Source organism: Dunckerocampus dactyliophorus, chromosome 3 (assembly GCF_027744805.1).
Source record: "Dunckerocampus dactyliophorus isolate RoL2022-P2 chromosome 3, RoL_Ddac_1.1, whole genome shotgun sequence".
Taxonomy (NCBI): Eukaryota; Metazoa; Chordata; class Actinopteri; order Syngnathiformes; family Syngnathidae; genus Dunckerocampus; species Dunckerocampus dactyliophorus.
This window is the reverse complement of record NC_072821.1, coordinates 36,732,975-36,751,780: the sequence shown is the minus strand read 5'-3', so window position 1 is coordinate 36,751,780 and position 18,806 is coordinate 36,732,975. Positions and strand designations below refer to the sequence as shown.

Below are 18,806 nucleotides of genomic sequence, written 5' to 3'. Positions count from 1 at the left end.
ATAGCAAAACATATATACATGAATATATACATAATAAAATGCTGAAATTCACATCATATTCATATAATTCATATTATTATTCCATGTTGATAATGTCAGAACCCCCCAGCTGACATGGGAGAATATTAATACAACATTACATGAAAATCTCATTGGGGGGGGTCCTGGAGGTGGGTTGACAAATCAATGACCCCACCCCCACCCTGCTGGAACCAAGCAGTCACAAAACTATTGGGACACAGCTTTTAATCATAAATCAATAATGTTTCTCATACCATGGATAATGTTTATCATACCATGGATAATGTTTCCCATACCATTGATGATGTTTGTCATATCATGAATAACGTTTCTCATACCATGGATGATGTTTATCATATCATGGATGATGTTTCTCATACCATGGATAATGTTTATCATATCATGGATGATGTTTCTCATACCATGGATAATGTTTATCATATCATGGATGATGTTTTTCATATCATGGATGATGTTTCTCATACCATGGATAATGTTTATCATATCATGGACGATGTTTCTCATACCATTGATGATGTTTGTCATATCATGAATAACGTTTCTCATACCATGGATGATGTTTATCATATCATGGATGATGTTTCTCATACCATTGATGATGTTTGTCATATCATGAATGACGTTTCTCATACCGTGGATGATGTTTCTCATATCATGGATGATGTTTCTCATACCATGGATGATGTTTGTCATATCATGAAAGACGTTTCTCATACCATGGATGATGTTTCTCATACCATGGATAATGTTTATCATATCTTGGATGATGTTTCTCATACCATGGATGATGTTTGTCATATCATGAATGACGTTTCTCATACCATGGATGATGTTTGTCATACCATGGATAATGTTTATCATATCATGGATGATGTTTCTCATACCATGGATAATGTTTATCATATCATGGATGATGTTTCTCATACCATCGATGATGTTTGTCATATCATGAATAACGTTTCTCATACCATGGATGATGTTTATCATATCATGGATGATGTTTCTCATACCATGGATGATGTTTGTCATATCATGAATGACGTTTCTCATACCATGGATGATGTTTCTCATTCCATGGATAATGTTTATCATATCATGGATGATGTTTCTCATACCATGGATGATGTTTCTCATTCCATGGATAATGTTTATCATATCATGGATGATGTTTCTCATACCATGGATGATGTTTTTCATACCATGGATAATGTTTATCATATCATGGATGATGTTTCTCATATCATGGATGATGTTTCTCATACCATGGATAATGTTTATCATATCATGGACGATGTTTCTCATACCATTGATGATGTTTGTCATATCATGAATAACGTTTCTCATACCATGGATGATGTTTATCATATCATTGATGATGTTTCTCATACCATGGATGATGTTTGTGATATCATGAATGATGTTTCTCATACCATGGATGATGTTTCTCATACCATGGATAATGTTTATCATATCATGGTCGATGTTTCTCATACCATGGATAATGTTTATCATATCATGGATGATGTTTCTCATACCATTGATGATGTTTGTCATATCATGAATAACGTTTCTTATACCATGGATGATGTTTCTCATACCATGGATAATGTTTATCATACTATGGATGATGTTTATCATACCATGGATGATGTTTCTCATACCATGGATGATGTTTCTCAGACCATAGATGATGTTTGTCAGACCATGGATGATGTTTCTCATACCATGGATGATGTTTCTCATACCATGGATGATGTTTGTCATACCATGGATGATGTTTGTCATATCATGAATGACGTTTCTCATACCATGGATGATGTTTCTCATTGCATGGATAATGTTTATCATATCATGGATGATGTTTCTCATACCATGGATAATGTTTATCATATCATGGATGATGTTTCTCATACGATTGATGATGTTTGTCATATCATGAATAACGTTTCTCATACCATGGATGATGCTTATCATATAATGGATGATGTTTCTCATACCATGGATGATGTTTGTCATATCATGAATGACGTTTCTCATACCATGGATGATTTTTCTCATACCATGGATAATGTTTATCATATCATGGATGATGTTTCTCATACCATGGATAATGTTTATCATATCATGGATGATGTTTCTCATACCATTGATGATGTTTGTCATATCATGAATAACGTTTCTTATACCATGGATGATGTTTCTCATACCATGGATAATGTTTATCATACTATGGATGATGTTTATCATACCATGGATGATGTTTCTCATACCATGGATGATGTTTCTCAGACCATAGATGATGTTTGTCAGACCATGGATGATGTTTCTCATACCATGGATGATGTTTCTCAGACCATGGATGATGTTTCTCATACCATGGATGATGTTTGTCATACCATGGATCTTGCTATTCATTCTATGGATGATATTTGTCATACCATGGATCTTGCTATTCATTCTATGGATGATGTTTCTCATACCATGGATGATGTTTCTCATACCATGGATGATGTTTGTCATATCATGAATGACGTTTCTCATACCATGGATGATGTTTCTCATACCATGGATAATGTTTATCATATCATGGATGATGTTTCTCATACCATGGATAATGTTTATCATATCATGGATGATGTTTCTCATACGATTGATGATGTTTGTCATATCATGAATAACGTTTCTCATACCATGGATGATGTTTATCATATCATGGATGATGTTTCTCATACCATGGATGATGTTTGTCATATCATGAATGACGTTTCTCATACCGTGGATGATGTTTCTCATACCATGGATAATGTTTATCATATCATGGATGATGTTTCTCATACCATGGATGATGTTTGTCATATCATGAATGACGTTTCTCATACCGTGGATGATGTTTCTCATACCATGGATAATGTTTATCATATCATGGATGATGTTTGTCATATCATGAATGACGTTTCTCATACCGTGGATGATGTTTCTCATACCATGGATAATGTTTATCATATCATGGATGATGTTTCTCATACCATGGATAATGTTTATCATATCATGGATGATGTTTCTTATACCATGGATGATGTTTGTCATACCATGGATAATGTTTATCATATCATGGATGATGTTTCTCATACCATGGATAATGTTTATCATATCATGGATGATGTTTCTCATACCATCGATGATGTTTGTCATATCATGAATGACCTTTCTCATACCATGGATGATGTTTGTCATATCATGAATGACGTTTCTCATACCATGGATGATGTTTCTCATAACATGGATAATGTTTATCATACTATGGATGATGTTTCTCATACCATGAATGATGTTTCTCAGACCATGGATGATGTTTCTCATACCATGGATGATGTTTGTCATACCATGGATCTTGCTATTCATTCTATGGATGATGTTTCTCATACCATGGATGATGTTTATCATACCATGGATAATGTTTATCATACTATGGATGATGTTTCTCATACCATGGATGATGTTTCTCATACCATGTATCTTGCTATTCATTCTATGGATGATGTTTCTCATACCATGGATGATGTTTCTCATACCATGGATGATGTTTGTCATATCATGAATGACGTTTCTCATACCATGGATGATGTTTCTCATACCATGGATAATGTTTATCATATCATGGATGATGTTTCTCATATCATGGATGATGTTTCTCATACCATGGATAATGTTTATCATATCATGGACGATGTTTCTCATACCATTGATGATGTTTGTCATATCATGAATAACGTTTCTCATACCATGGATGATGTTTATCATATCATGGATGATGTTTCTCATACCATGGATGATGTTTGTCATATCATGAATGACGTTTCTCATACCATGGATGATGTTTCTCATACCATGGATACTATGGATGATGTTTCTCATACCATGGATGATGTTGCTCATACCATGGATGATGTTTCTCAGACCATGGATGATGTTTGTCAGACCATGGATGATGTTTCTCATACCATGGATGATGTTTCTCAGACCATGGATGATGTTTCTCATACCATGGATGATGTTTGTCATACCATGGATCTTGCTATTCATTCTATGGATGATGTTTCTCAGACCATGGATGATGTTTCTCATACCATGGATGATGTTTCTCAGACCATGGATGATGTTTCTCATACCATGGATGATGTTTCTCAGACCATGGATGATGTTTCTCATACCATGGATGATGTTTGTCATACCATGGATCTTGCTATTCATTCTATGGATGATGTTTCTCAGACCATGGATGATGTTTCTCATACCATGGATGATGTTTCTCAGACCATGGATGATGTTTGTCACAGTAGTTTGGACTAGTCCAGACAATGCATGGTATGCGGGAAAAGGGAGAACATAACATAACCATTATTGGTGTGTAAAAAGTGTACACGTTGTTTACTGTAAAAAGAAGTTCATGAATAAAATGAATACTACTACTAATAATGTAGTAATAATATAATAATGTTTTGTGTGTTTAGCACAAATACGCGTGAGCGTGCGGTGCTGGCAGGAAGCATGCAGCTGCTGGCCGCCATCAAGCTGTGCACGGGAAGAATCATCACCAACCACCCTCACTACGAAGACAAACACCTGCGAGACAGGACCCGGCAGGTGTGACCACTTGTTTGATTCATACAAGTTATCCTCATCAATCTTTGTCTTTGCTTTCATCAGGAGTTTTAGGACAACTTTGAATGCGCATAAATCCTTTATGACGTGTTTTTTGTCACAATATTATGCTCAGCAAACAAAGCAGCAAATAAAGTTGACATTTTAGGTTGCGGAAAAAGTTGTAATGTTATGAGAATAAAGAAAATATTATGGGAATAAAGTCATAATTCCCAGGGGATCGTTGATGCAAAGAAACCAAAATATGAAGATTTTTCTAACAAGAAAAAAAAACATTTAAAAGAATAAACACGTATTACGAGGAAAATGAATTCCATTTTAGTAGCATCGAGGCGAAATATTAAAGAAAACGAAATCTTAGAGTCATAATATGAGAACCAAACAAGACAAAGTGAAGTTGTTTGTAGTTTTGGGGGAATTAATTAGAATGATTAAAGTTGTAATATGATGGGAATCAAGTCAAAATATTATAGGAATAAAGTCAGAATTATGTGAAGAAGATTTACTAGAAGAAAGTTGCAATATTTGGAAAAAAAAGTACAAATGTGTAAAAAAGGAGCAAAGAGTGAAGTTGATGTGAATAATTTGCTTCTTCTCTTGCAGCATGTGACAGAGCTGAGATGCACTGAACTTCCTAGCACATCCACGTGTTGCTTTACAAAATATCAAAGTCAAGTAAATGAACTCACTGCGTGCGTGCGTGTGTGTGTCAGGTGTACCAGGTGTACGCTCGTCGCTCCCCGGAGGATGTGTACGCCATCTTGAAGGCGGTGGGTGCGGAGTACGTGGTGTTGGAGAACAGCATCTGCTACGAGCGCCGGCACCAGCGAGGCTGCCGCCTGCGTGACCTGCTGGACCTCGCTAACGGACACGTGGGTGTTTGTTTGACTTCGCCGTGATGCCTGTCGGCAGTGTGCCATCTCCTCCTCTCGTGCCTCCGCAAACATCAATACTCTTTTTATTTTAAATCTGCCGTCCGTCAGATCCAGGTGAGAAGAGCGCGGTCGCCGTCTCCGTGAGACACTTGAAACGCAGACGCCTGGTAGTGCTGCGTACATGTCACACAGCACACTCGCAACACCCACGCTTTCTTCTTCTTTCACTTTGTGTGCTTTTTCTTTGGATCGACACCCAAGCCTCACTTGTTTTTCACATGAAAGATGCTAACATAAAGCATAATAGCGCTTATTCTTTATGTGAGTTTATACATATGAAAATGACTGAAATGCTAACATTATCATATTAGCGATGCTAGCATGTTAGCATGCTAACACTGAACATGAAAACACTGTGTATCTAAGTTTAGACCTTTTGAAAATAACAAAAAAGCTAACATGCTAATGTTGCTAACAGTTAGCATCTTAGCATGCTAACACCTAACATGAAAACAACACTAAGTGTCTATGTAAGTTAATACTTTTTGAAAATAGCGAAAAAGCTAACTTGCTAATGACATAAAAACACTGTCTATGTAAGTTTATATCTTTGCAGATTAGTAAAGAAGCTAATATGCTAGCGTTTAGCATGATAACACTGAACATAAAAACACTAAGAAAGTATACATTTGAAAATATAAAAAAAGCAAACATGCTATTGTGCTAGCTGCTGTGCTAGCTAACACTGAACATAAATACGCTAAGTTTATACATTTTTAAAATAGCAAAAAAAAGTTAACATGCTAATGACAAAAAACACTATGTAAGCTTATATACTTGAAAATAGCAAAAAAGCTAACATGATAGCTTTTAGCATGCTAACACTGAAAATAAAAACACTACATAAGTTTATAGCTTTGAAAATAGCAAATAACCTAACATGCTAATGTTACCATGCTAACACCTAACATGAAAACACTGTCTATATAAGTTGATATCTTTGAAAATAGCAATAAAGCTAACATGCTAATGTTAGCACTCTAACAGTGCTAACATGCAAACTGTTAGCATGCTAACACCTAACATGAAAACACCAAATGTCTGTGTAAGTTTTAAGCTTTGAAAAATATCAAAAAAGCTAACATGCCAATGTTAACATAGCAATCCAACGTACATGCTAACATATCTGCATTTTTAAATTTTTTTATTTATAGTACATACACATTTGGTGCTACCTGTTGGCTCATAAAGGAGTTGTAGCCTAACCCTAACCCTAACCTGCTCTGCCATAGAAGAAGAATACGTTGCAGGAAAGATCGGTGATGCCAATTTGGTGACATTTAGCAAGTAATCAAAACATTCCCTTTTTCCCTTTTCACGATAAATAAAGATGGACAAAAAGAAGCGACATAAGAAAGTTCATTAGTATTTGTAAATATATTTCTTTTATGTTTTTTTGTTTTTTTTTTACTTGCTTTTTGTAAATGCATCATAGACGGTATTTTTATTTTTAGGCTGTTTTATTTCACAGGTTCCTTTAGGAACCATCATGTTTTACTAGATGACTATACTTCAATATATGATGATTTAATAATACATGATCATTTAATATAGTTGTGTATTACTATCATTTACTGTTAGCATTTTCCTATGATTTACTATATTGTTACATTACTATAATGTCATATATTACATTCTTATAATTGACTATAGTATTACATGAGTAGAGTTGACTATATTATATGAAGTTATTATTTGTTATTTTGCCAACACATTTTAATAAAGTAGAACATATGAAGCGTTCATTTATTGTTGAAGATTGCAATGAAATTCTTTCTTTTCACAAGGAGATGTCTTTCTTGTCCACTAGGTGGCGTAACACAAACAGTAAGACGTGATGGCTCACGGTGGAATGATTTAGTTGTACTCTATAACACTGTAATACTGTACTGTACTGTGCAAGTGTATGCCAGCAAATCCTGACATTTGTGTAGTGTTTTTTTGAGAATAAAAATAATATTGCAGTTCCAAGCATGGCCAGCGGAGGCAGCACCAAACTAAGACTTTTCCGTCCCAGAAAATTAGCTTTGATGATGTTTCATTTGATGTTTCATTTGATGTTATGATGTTTCATTTTGTAATTTATGAACGAATGTATGGCAAGCACTGGGTTTGTTCAACGATCACATGCTCTCTTTCTGTCCAATCAGATCATGGACGGACCAGGGGACAACGAAGCCGACCTGGTCGCCGCCTCCCACCCGAGGTTTTGCGACGCGATCAAGACGGACTCGCCGGCGTACGGCGCCTTGTTCAAAAGAACCTTCCAGAACAAAACGTTCCACGTGTACCGACTCAGGAAGAAAGTCAAGAAGCCCTCGTGAAAGAAGGCGGACAAAGAGACGAGCTCTGTCTCGGATAGGTTTAAGACGCTTTTACTTTTCAAACCTTTGTCATCGCCGCCGGCACCTTTGTTTGCACCATCGTCACCTGAAGGACACGTTTGCTTCCAGCAAGACCCCAACAATTCTTACCTTAGCAATGCAGGAAGTTCTTGGAGGATGCCTGCCGGGATTCGTCGTGGTCGTTGACATTTCCATTTGAGTTGGTCGACGCTGCAAGGAAACAAGTTTTTGTTTGTGCCAGTTGAATAAAAAGCACATCGACGTGTCATCGTGTTGCAGAAATGCCGTCTTTGGCTGTACCTAATATAGTGTAAGTGTAAGTGTACCTAATATTTGGCTGTGGGCATACACCAAATAGCATGTGTACCTAATAATTTGGGCGCCAAGTGGAGCTAATACAGTTCCATGATAGTTGCGTACACACTGTATATACTGTAGACGTATACAGACATCTTTTTTTTAAACAATGAATTCACAACGATGGCTGTTTTGTGGTTGACTCTGGCCTGTTATTAGTGAAAGAATATTGCAAGGCAAGTTCCAAGTTATATGTAGAATTGTGGTGACTGGGCACGAGCAATGTTATTAGCGTTACGCAATCCGTACCGGAAACGCAATCGATTCTACACGTGCAGAGCGTGTCTACATTCTTCCGTCATATCCATTGGCAAGTCCAGAAATTATAAGCCCTCTTTCCTTGGGTCCATAAGTTAACCCATCATTGCACTCATCTTATGGTTGTTTACATTCAAACATCACTGCACTGTATGGGTTTTATTGCTTTACGTACACGAAACCGGATATGACGTGTATGTCTGCGACACGTGCCTGCATACGCTTTTATGTCGCTCCGTGTTGGTGAATAAAGACGATAGAAGCATCCGCATGATAACGAAGTATTTTAATAAGTCACTATAAAATAACCCCCAATATACTACACATATGAAGTATGGTTATTGGCCATTCATGTTCATACATTTGTAAAAAAAAAAAAAAAAAAAAAAGCACAGCACGTGACGTCGAATATGTTTTTTTTTCTTTTTTTTTCTTAAAATATTTTAAACCAAAAAATTCACAATGTACATTTTTTTTCAATCAACTTTAATGCCTTACAAATTACACTAACAGTGCATCAAACCATGGGCATAAAAAAAAAACAGTTGGATAACAAAAACACATCAAATAAATCATACAGAAATCGAGATTAAAGAAATAAAAACGTACCAGAAAAGTGATAAATATAAATAAATAAATAAATAAATATATATATCTATAGCTATCTATATATATATATATATATATATATATATATATATATATATATATATATATATATATATATATATATATATAGATACACCAGGGGACATGAGCAATGAAAATTTAATTGAATTAAGAATACTGAAGTGGGAGCACAGATTTATCGTCTTGATAGCTTTCTTGTTATTACCAGAGGATATTGATTTGAAGTACAGCTTCAGTTCTTTCATAAAAACATAAAAAAGGGGTTTCACTTTGGCAAATTTACATTTGTGGATGTAGAATTTTGCAAGAATTAAAATGAGATTAATTAAAAAATAAGTCGTAAAAGTTTGCTAACGGAAGAAGTGACGCATTTCGCGCGCATGCGCATAACTGATTGCGTTTTCAGGACGGGTTGCGGGATGACAGTGACATTAGCTTTCAGGGCTACTAAGCTAGCAAAGCCGATCCGACATGCCACGGCTGCTATCGAGTGGCAAACAAGGTTTTTCTCTCATTCCGTCTGGTAGTGGTAAGTTTTTGACTCCACTGTCCTCCGTCCCCATTCCTTTTAAAAAAGGTCTTACGCTCAGAAGAAGTAAATTGGAGAGGCTAATTAATTAGCCCGCTAGCTTGTTATGCTAGCGGCAGCCGTCTTTTGTCCCTGCAGTAATCCCAAACTTGCCCACGTAAGGTAAACAAAAAACAATAGGAGTAGTGATGTGCGATACCACTGATTTCGTTTCACAAGACAAGATAAGACATTAAATTATTTTTTGAACTAAATTAATGAATTAGTTTAAGTAACTTATGTATTTACTTTAAATCCTGAAGTATGTTGAGGTAGTGGGGTGATTTACAATACAGCCATGCTAATATACAACAACAGAAAAACAAAAAATCATATGAAATACGTGAAAATGGTATTTTAAGCAATTAAAAAAAGAAAATAGGTAAACTAATAAAACCATTCAAATAAATGAATCATTATTAAGAACTACTTTCAGAATGCAAACTTTATTCACATTTTACACATACGGCTCCACGTGTCACACAAACATTACCTCAGATGAGTATCGATATTTTGATTTGAGAATCGATTTCAGCACATGCACAGCTGATATTTCAGTATCGATTTGCACATCACTAAATTGTGTAAAGGTGACTATAGGGGTGTTACTTCATGTCTAGAGGGCTCTAACAATGTTAAAAAGTGTATTTAGAAGGTTATTCATGTCTTATTTTCTCTTATTATATTGAGTACTAGGAGTGTAAAGGTGACTATAGGGGTGTTATTTCATGTCTAGAGGGTCCTAATGATGTTAAAAAGTGTATTTAGAAGGTCATTAATGTCTTATTTTCTCTTATTATGTCGACTATATTGGGTACCAGGCGTGTAAAGGTGACTATAGGGGTGTTATTTCATGTCTAGAGGGCTCTAACAATGTTAAAAAGTGTATTTAGAAGGTTATTAATGTCTTATTTTCTCTTATTATATTGGGTACTAGGAGTGTAAAGGTGACTATAGGGGTGTTATTTCATGTCTAGAGGGTCCTAATGATGTTAGGGTATTTAGAAGGTGAAGAAAAGTGTATTTAGAAGGTCATTAATGTCTTATTTTCTCTTATGTCGACTATATTGGGTACCAGGCGTGTAAAGGTGACTATAGGGGTGTTATTTCATGTCTAGAGGGCTCTAATGTTAAGTGTATTTAGAAGGTCATTAATGTCGTATTTTCTCTTATTATGTCGACTATATTGTGTACAAGGAGTGTAAAGGTGACTACAGGGACATTATTTCATGTCTAGAAGGCTGTAATAATGTTAAAAGGTGTATTTAGAAAGTCCTAAACAGGTTTTCTATGCTCTAAGTACAGAAGTATTTCATTGATAAACACTGACTCACATATCACAGAAATTCATGTAGTGCGGTCTGGTCTGGAACTAATTAACGGTGATAAATGAGGGATTAGTGTATATAAATGCATATAGAGTATAGATCCACACATCTGAGCATTCATGGTGGTGTGTGTGTAAAAATGACGCATGAGCGGTGCAAAGAAATGAAGTTTATTGAGGAAAAGCAAATACAAACACAAAACTCTTCAAAGCTCATCACTGTGATGATTTGTAGAAAAATTATTTTCTTTTTTTTTTTCTTGTAGGCAGCAACGTTTCTGCTCATAATAATCTTTCTGTGTATTTTTATTTACACACGAGGTCAAAACGTCCACCACGACACCAAAGAAGCTGCTATGGTACAAAGGAAAGGAAAAACAAGTCAAACACTGCAAAGTCCACCTTGCATCCGCTCAAAGCCACAATGAACTTGTTGATTCATTTATGCTAACTTTCATTTCATAAAACATAACATTTATTTATAGGGGTGTCACAAGATCGCGCAAGATTAAAATGTGGCAAGATTTCTCCTCCTGGAAAAACCGTCTGGTGGGCTGGGATGATAATGAATGAATGAATGAATGAATGAAAATGAAGCGGATCTTCAATACATCGCCATGTGCATGCGTGTCAGGCACCAAAAGGGTTCAACTCTGTGCACTGCTTTCAGCACGTTGGTTCCATAGAACAACGGCATGAATGGAGTGAGCCCTTTTGTCAGTCATACAGTCTCTTTGTCTCGGCGGGTGGAGGCGGGGCCGCTAGCATACACACAGAGTGCAGAAGAGTGTAGCATAGTAGAAATATGAGCAGATAGTTGCAATATATCGTCGCATATTTTCATCTTTTTCATTGTACTTTTCTTAAAAGTCAAGTTAAAATCTCGTCTCGTCTCGTGACACCCCCGTTTGTTTATTTGTTTATGATAGCTCCTGTTAGCATTAGCATTGTCACATGATCTCATCCCTCCATCCAGACGACCTCATCCTGTCACTCGGGTTGGACCGGCGAGTCAGGCACTTGATGAGATGGTCAACAAACCCCCCCCCATATGCCCTGCAATCACGTGTGACACAAACTGGTGAGAGTGTGTGCTCGTCTCGCACAATCTTTACAGCTCGTTAGGCGTTTTTTTTGTCTTCCCTCTGCACTGATTGGAGAAGCGGGACGCTCCTTTACAGGGTATGTCATGTGACCGCGTGATGACGTTTGCATTCAAGCCCCGCCTCCCAAGGAGGACAAGGGTTCGTCTCCATGAAGCGTTCAAAGCAGCAAAGGAAAAAGTAAACATACAACGCCGCCCTCAGCATCCACCTGCATCCTGGTGATGGATGAAAGGTCAAACACGAAAACTCGGTGGCACAAAGTCAGCCTGTCACGTGACTCTAGACAGTTTATTAGGAACACCCGCAGCAACGCCCGCTTCCATCATTTTTAGTTGTTTCCTCAGTGGAAGCTCCAAAGTCTGGTGCCATTAAAAGTGACGACATCACATGACACTTGAGCTCATCCACGACTGTCTTTTGCTTTTTCTTTGGCTTTTGTGCGTTTTTTTGGGGGGGGGGAAGAGGAGAAATGTGATGCTAGCCATAGAAGAGGAAATGCATGAAGAGACCCACCTCCCACGCTCACTGCAGTGGTTCACTTCTTTTTACACTTGCATGACAGGAACACGTCGGCCTCGGTCTTTGGGGGTTCCACCGTCTGCCTACCTAATAAAGTGGCCATTGCGGGCAACCAACCAATCAACAAAGAGGCTAAAAATAGATTTGTGGGCGTGTCTGCTGTGCCTGTGAGGGAGAAAAAAAACCCACGTTGCTTTCCCATTTGAGGACCCTCGACCAGCAGTCACTGTGGCCGTGGCAGGCCCCACCCCCTCGTCGAGAGCGGCGTCCTGAAGCCTGAAGGCAGCTTTGATGACGTTACAGGGGGTGAGGCAAGCATGGGGGCGTGTTCCGACATGTTGACTGGCAGGCTCAGTGTGCATGTGTGTATGTGTGCATGTGTGTATGTGTGCATGTGAGTATGTGTGTATGTTTCCCACCTTTAACTGATTGTTCGGAAGCTGCCCCCCCCTCCCAAAAAGGGAACTGCCTGTCTTGAGTTTAAAGGTCGCTGGCCTCTGCCTGCTCGTAAAGTGCCCTCAGCTTCTCAAAGCGAGGCCCCCACTCTCCGAGCGTCTCCTCCCGCCGCCCCTCACCGCTCCCCTCCCCGCTGCCCCCCGCATCCAAACCCGCCGAGCTGAAGGAACTGAGGGAGCCGGCCGGGGAGCCGCCCCCCTCGGTGGAGAACACCTGCAAGGAGTCGAAGGGTCCGGTGTCCGGGTGCTGGTCGGCATCGCGGATGATCTCGCACAGGTAGCGGGCCAGGTCCTGGCTGGAGAAGGACAGTGAGCGGCGGGCCAGCCGCGAGGGCTGCACCTGGCCCTGGGCGGGGCAGCGGGCGGGGGGCACGTCCCGGCGCAGGCCGGCGGTCCCAGCGGATGAAGACGAGGCGACCGACGGGGGCAGGGTGCCGGAGCTGGTGGTCCGGCTGAGGGAGTCCGGCGGCTGAGTGGAGGATGGAGGGGGCGGGGCCTGGTGGAGCAGGTGGTGGTGGTGATGGTGGTGTGGGGGCGGGGGCGGATGGTGCAGGGCTCTGGAGCGGCAGTACTGGAGCGACTGGGCCGGGCTGGGTTGGAGAGACTTCTGAAGCTCGGCCATGTCGTACGCGTTCTGGACACAGAGAGGGACATGTTAGCATAGCGGATGTTAGCAAACATGCTAACCCTCTACAGACTACTGTTCCCACAATGCACTCTGGTAGCTGCTATGCTACTGCATTAATTGGGAAAGAAATAAACATCAGTCATTTATGTTTGTAAAACAACAACAAAAATACTTTTAAAAAAGTTTTCTTCTCCTGCTTAACTTTTGTTAGATTCAAGATTCAAGAGTTTTATTGTCATATGCACAGTAAAACAGCAGTTATACTATGCAATGAAATTCTTATTCTGTTCATTCTCCCAAGAAAAGAAAAACACAAGAAAAATAAGAACATAAGAAACATATGTACCAATAAATTAAGCAACAACAACAGAAGAGACATTAATACAAATAAATAATACAAATAAATGAATGAATGAATGAATGAATGAATAAATGAATGAATAAATAAATAAAGTGCTATGAGTGTGTGTGTGTGTGTTGCGTGCGGCGTGTGTGAGTGCTTCGTTGAGAAGCCTGATGGCCTGTGGGTAAAAGCTGTTTGCCAGCCTTGTGGTCCTGGACTTCAAACTCCTGTAGCGTCTGCCTGACGGTAGGAGTGTGAATAATGAGTGTTGTGGATGTGTGCTGTCCTTGATGAGGTTGTGTGTTCTTCGTAGGACTCTAGATTTATAAATGTCTTGCAGTGAGGGGAGGGCTGCCCCAACAATGTTCTGTGAGGTCTTGATCACCCGCTGGAGTGCCTTCCTATCACGTGTTGTACAGTTACCGTACCAAACAGTGATGGAGGCGGTAAGGACACTTTCCATAGTGCATCTGTAGAAGCAACTGAGGATTGTGGTGGACATGCCAAATTTCCTCAGTCTTCTCAGGAAGTACAGTCTCCTTTGGGACTTCTTCAGAATTTGTTGGGTGTTGTGAGACCAGGTGAGGTCCTCGCTGATGTGTGTGCCAAGGAACTTGAAGGTTTTTACCCTCTCCACCTCAGTCTCATCAATAAACAGGGGTCTATGCGGCTCCTTTTCCCTTGTTCTTGGGTCGATGATCATCTCTTTAGTCTTATCTGTATTGAGAAGGAGATTGTTATCACGACACCAAGCTATGAGGTCCGCCACCTCTCTTCTGTATGATGTTTCAACACCACCAGTGATCAGTCCGATGACTGTAGTGTCATCCGCAAATTTAATGATGCTGGTGTTGTTCTGGGAGGCCACGCAATCGTAGGTGAAGAGCGTGTAGAGGAGCGGACTCAGCACACACCCCTGAGGGGTCCCAGTGCTCACAATTCTTGAGCTGGATGTGCGATTGTGGACTTTGACTGACTGGGGCCTGCCTGTTAGAAAGTTAAACACCCAGTTACAGAGGGAGGGAGACAGTCCACGTGTGAGGAGCTTATATGTGAGTTTGTGGGGGCTGACTGTGTTAAAAGCAGAGCTATAGTCTATAAATAGCATTCTGACATATGTGTCCTGTGGCTACGCTACTCCGCTGTCGATAGTCTGTGATGTGCTGGAGCCCCGCCCACATGCGCCGAGGGTCTGAGGTGGAATAGTAGCCCTCCAGCTTCTGTCTGTACTGTCTTTTGGCCTCTCGTATGGACCTTCTCAGGTCATATCTGGCCTTTTTGTAGTCCTCAGCGGTGCCCATGACAAATGCAGTCGAACAAGCACCTAGCTTAGCCCTTACATCACAGTTCATCCACTGTTTTTGGTTAGGGTATTTTCTGTAATACTTGGTGGTGCTAACAGTCTCTATGCATGTGCTAATGTAGCCAGTAACAGCGGAAGCATATTCATCCAAATAAACAGTACAATCTTCCCTCCCCGCTGCAGTTTTAAACATCCCAGTTTGTGCAGCCAAAGCAGTCCTGAAGTACTTGATCAGTTTCTTCATTCCACACTTTAACTGCTGTACTTACAGGGGGAGCTTGTTTAAGAAGTTGTCTGTATGTTGGATAAAGGAATATGGAGATGTGGTCGGCCTTTCCAAAGTGGGGTCTTGGAATAGCCTTCAAAGCACCTTTCATGTTGTAGACTTGGTCCAGGATGTTATTTTCCCTTGTGGGAAAGCTTACATGCTGGTAATATTTAGGGAGGACAGTCCTGAGGTTACAGTGGTTGAAGTTGCCAGATATAATGAATACAGCGTCTGGGTGTTTGGTCTTGTGTTTATCAATGATGTCATGCAGCAGGCCTAGTGCGTTAGCGGTGTTAGCTCGTGGTGGAATGTAAACAGCAGTTAAATACACAGCGCTAAACTCACGAGGCAAATAAAAAGGTCTGCATTTCACCATCAGCAGCTCAATGTCCTGCGAGCAGTGCTTTTCCATCGTCTGTACGTCTATGCACCACCGTTTGTTTACATACGTTAGCGCGTCACAAACTTGCAAGCTTGCAGTTTTCCCAGCTTGCAGCTCGCTAAGCTCCGCCCCTTTGTTAGCGCTGACACGCTATTTAAATAAAGTTGGAAAGATAATTTCATTATAGGCGAGTGTTAGCAGTCTCTTTTTCTGCTCATATTTGGATTATACGTACAGTAGTGAAAAGTATTTCGTATGTAAATGTGTATACATGTTGTATGTATATAAGTGTATATGTATGTATATAAGTATGTTGTATGTACTGTATATAAGTGTATATGTATGTATATAAGTATGTTGTATGTACAGTGGTGTGAAAAAGTGTTTGCCCCTTCCTGATTTATTTTTTTGCATGTTTGTCACACTTAAATGTTTCGGGTCATCAAACAAATATAAATATTAGTCAATGACAACATAACTCAACACAAAATGCAGTTTTTAAATGAATACATACATGCATACATACATACATACATGTATGTATGGATACATGTATGCATACATACATACATACATACATACATGTATGTATGTATGTATGTATGCATGCATACATACATACATGTATGTATGTATGTATGTATGTATGTATGCATACATGTATCCATACATACATGTATGTATGTATGTATGCATGTATGTACAGACCCTTTCCAAAAAATTAGAATGTCATGGAAAAGTTGTTTAATTTCCATAATTCCATTCAAAAAGTTAAACTTTCATAGATTATAGATTCAGGGCCCACAATTTAAACAATTTCAAGTCTTTGTTTATTTTTATGTAATTTGGGCTTCCAGCTCATAAAAACCACGAAAACAGGAATTGAAAAAATTAGAATACTGTGAAAAAAATCACCATTTACTTCTCAGTTTTTGCAGGAAAAAAAAGAAAGAAATTAGGATCACATCAAATCAATCAAAATATGTACTTTCAAAACGATATGTCAATCTTCAATACTTGGTTGGGAATCCCTTTGCCTTAATCACTGCCTGGATGCCACGTGGCATTGAAGCAATCAGCCTGTGGCATTGCCTGGGAGTTATGGAAGCCCAGATTTCCTTGATGCTTGCTGTCAGCTCTTCTTTGTTGTTGGGTCTGGTGTCCCTCATTTTCCTCTTGAGAATACCCCATAGATTCTCAATGGGGTTTAGGTCCGGTGAGTTGGCTGGCCAGTCAAGCACTGTGATGGCATGGGCATCAAACCAGGTTTTGGTGCTTCTGGCGGTATGGGCAGGGGCCAGGTCCTGCTGGAAGATGAAATCTGCATCTCCATACGGATCCTCAGCAGAAGGAATCATGAAGTCCTCTAAAACATTCTGGTAGACTGTTGCGGTGACCTTGGATTTAAGAAAGCAGAGTTTACCAACACCTGCAGCGGACATTGCACCCCAAATCATGACGGACTGTGGATATTTCACACTGGACCTCAGGCAGCTTGGGTTCTGTTCCTCACCCGTCTTCCTCCAAACCCTTGGACCTTGATTTCCAAATGAAAGGCACACTTTAGTTTCATCGGAAAAGAGGACCTTGGACCACTGGCCAACAGTCCAGTCCTTCTTCTCCTTGGCCCAGTGGAGACGCTTCCTACGTTGGCTCAGGTTCAGAAGTGGCTTGACCCGAGGAACCCGACAGTTGTAGCCCATCTCCCGGATGCGTCTGAATGTGGTGGTTTTTGAAGCTGTGACTCCCGCCTCATTCCACTCTTTCTGGATCTCTGCCAGATTCTTGAATCTTCCCTGTTTGATAATCCGCTGAAGCCCACGGTCATCTCTTTTGCTGGTGCATCTTCTCCTGCCACATTTTGCCCTTCCTCTAGACTTTCCATTGATATGCTTGGACACAGCACTCTGTGAACAACCAGCCTCCTTAGCTATGAACTTTTGTGGCTTACCCATCCTATGGAGGGTATCAATGATGGTCTTCTGGCCAGTTGTCATGCCTGCAGTCTTCCCCATATTGAACCCAACTGAGACAATTGAACCAAACTGAAGCAATTTAATGACACCTGGGGAAGCCTGTGCAGGTGATTTGAGTTTAGTAGATGATTAGTGTGTGACACTCAGTTTAAAACATTCATGTCCTGCAAAATTTGGGCTGATTTCTTCACAGTATTCTAATTTTTTGAATTCCTGTTTTCGTGGGTTTAATGAGCTGGAAGCCCAAATTATGTAAAAATAAACAAATAAATACTTGAAATCGTTTACATTGTGGGCCCTGAATCTATAATCTATGAAAGTTTAACTTTTTGAATGGAATTATGGAAATTAAACAACTTTTCCATGACATTCAAATTTTTTGGAAAGGGTCTGTATGTATACATGCATGTACATATGTACTGTATGAATGCACACGAGTGTTGAGCAGATACCTGGTCCTCCTCACCGCCGCCCTCCTCATCGTAGTTGAGAACGTTTTCCCTGATGTCCTCCCAGCCGTCGTGGTGGGCGGACACGTGGTAGACGCCCTCCTTCAGGCCCTTGTAGCTCCTCCAGCGCGTGTAGAGGAAGATGCCCAGCAGCAGCACTGCAAGGCAGGACCACCACCTTGTTAGTGTCGCTGAAGTGCAGACTCCCCCCCACCAGGGAGAGGCCAGCGTTGAGCATCATTGGTCAAAAAGT

At 39.8% G+C, this 18,806-nt stretch overlaps 2 protein-coding genes across 7 annotated transcripts in view; one reads left to right on the top strand and one right to left on the bottom strand.

The window, feature by feature from the left end:
- The window catches only part of dpy19l3 (dpy-19 like C-mannosyltransferase 3), a 36,338-nt gene extending 27,117 nt beyond the window's left edge, over positions 1 to 9,221 (top strand). For 3 of the 4 annotated variants that reach the window (XM_054770417.1, XM_054770414.1, XM_054770413.1), the window contains 3 exons: positions 4,554 to 4,686; positions 5,418 to 5,576; positions 7,790 to 9,221. In XM_054770417.1, the coding sequence (XP_054626392.1) occupies positions 4,554 to 4,686; positions 5,418 to 5,576; positions 7,790 to 7,963 (466 nt within the window). In that variant the 3' untranslated portion in view covers positions 7,964 to 9,221. The remainder of the gene's footprint in view (positions 1 to 4,553; positions 4,687 to 5,417; positions 5,577 to 7,789) is intronic. The other variant, XM_054770415.1, reaches the window with a different exon arrangement.
- Positions 9,222 to 11,279: 2,058 nt separating this feature from the next.
- The window catches only part of si:ch211-186j3.6 (neural-cadherin), a 313,458-nt gene continuing 305,931 nt past the window's right edge, over positions 11,280 to 18,806 (bottom strand). For all 3 annotated transcript variants that reach the window (XM_054770409.1, XM_054770410.1, XM_054770411.1), the window contains 2 exons: positions 18,557 to 18,711; positions 11,280 to 13,838 (listed from right to left, as the gene is read on the bottom strand). In XM_054770409.1, coding sequence (XP_054626384.1) covers positions 13,230 to 13,838; positions 18,557 to 18,711 — 764 coding nt within the window. In that variant the 3' untranslated portion in view covers positions 11,280 to 13,229. The remainder of the gene's footprint in view (positions 13,839 to 18,556; positions 18,712 to 18,806) is intronic.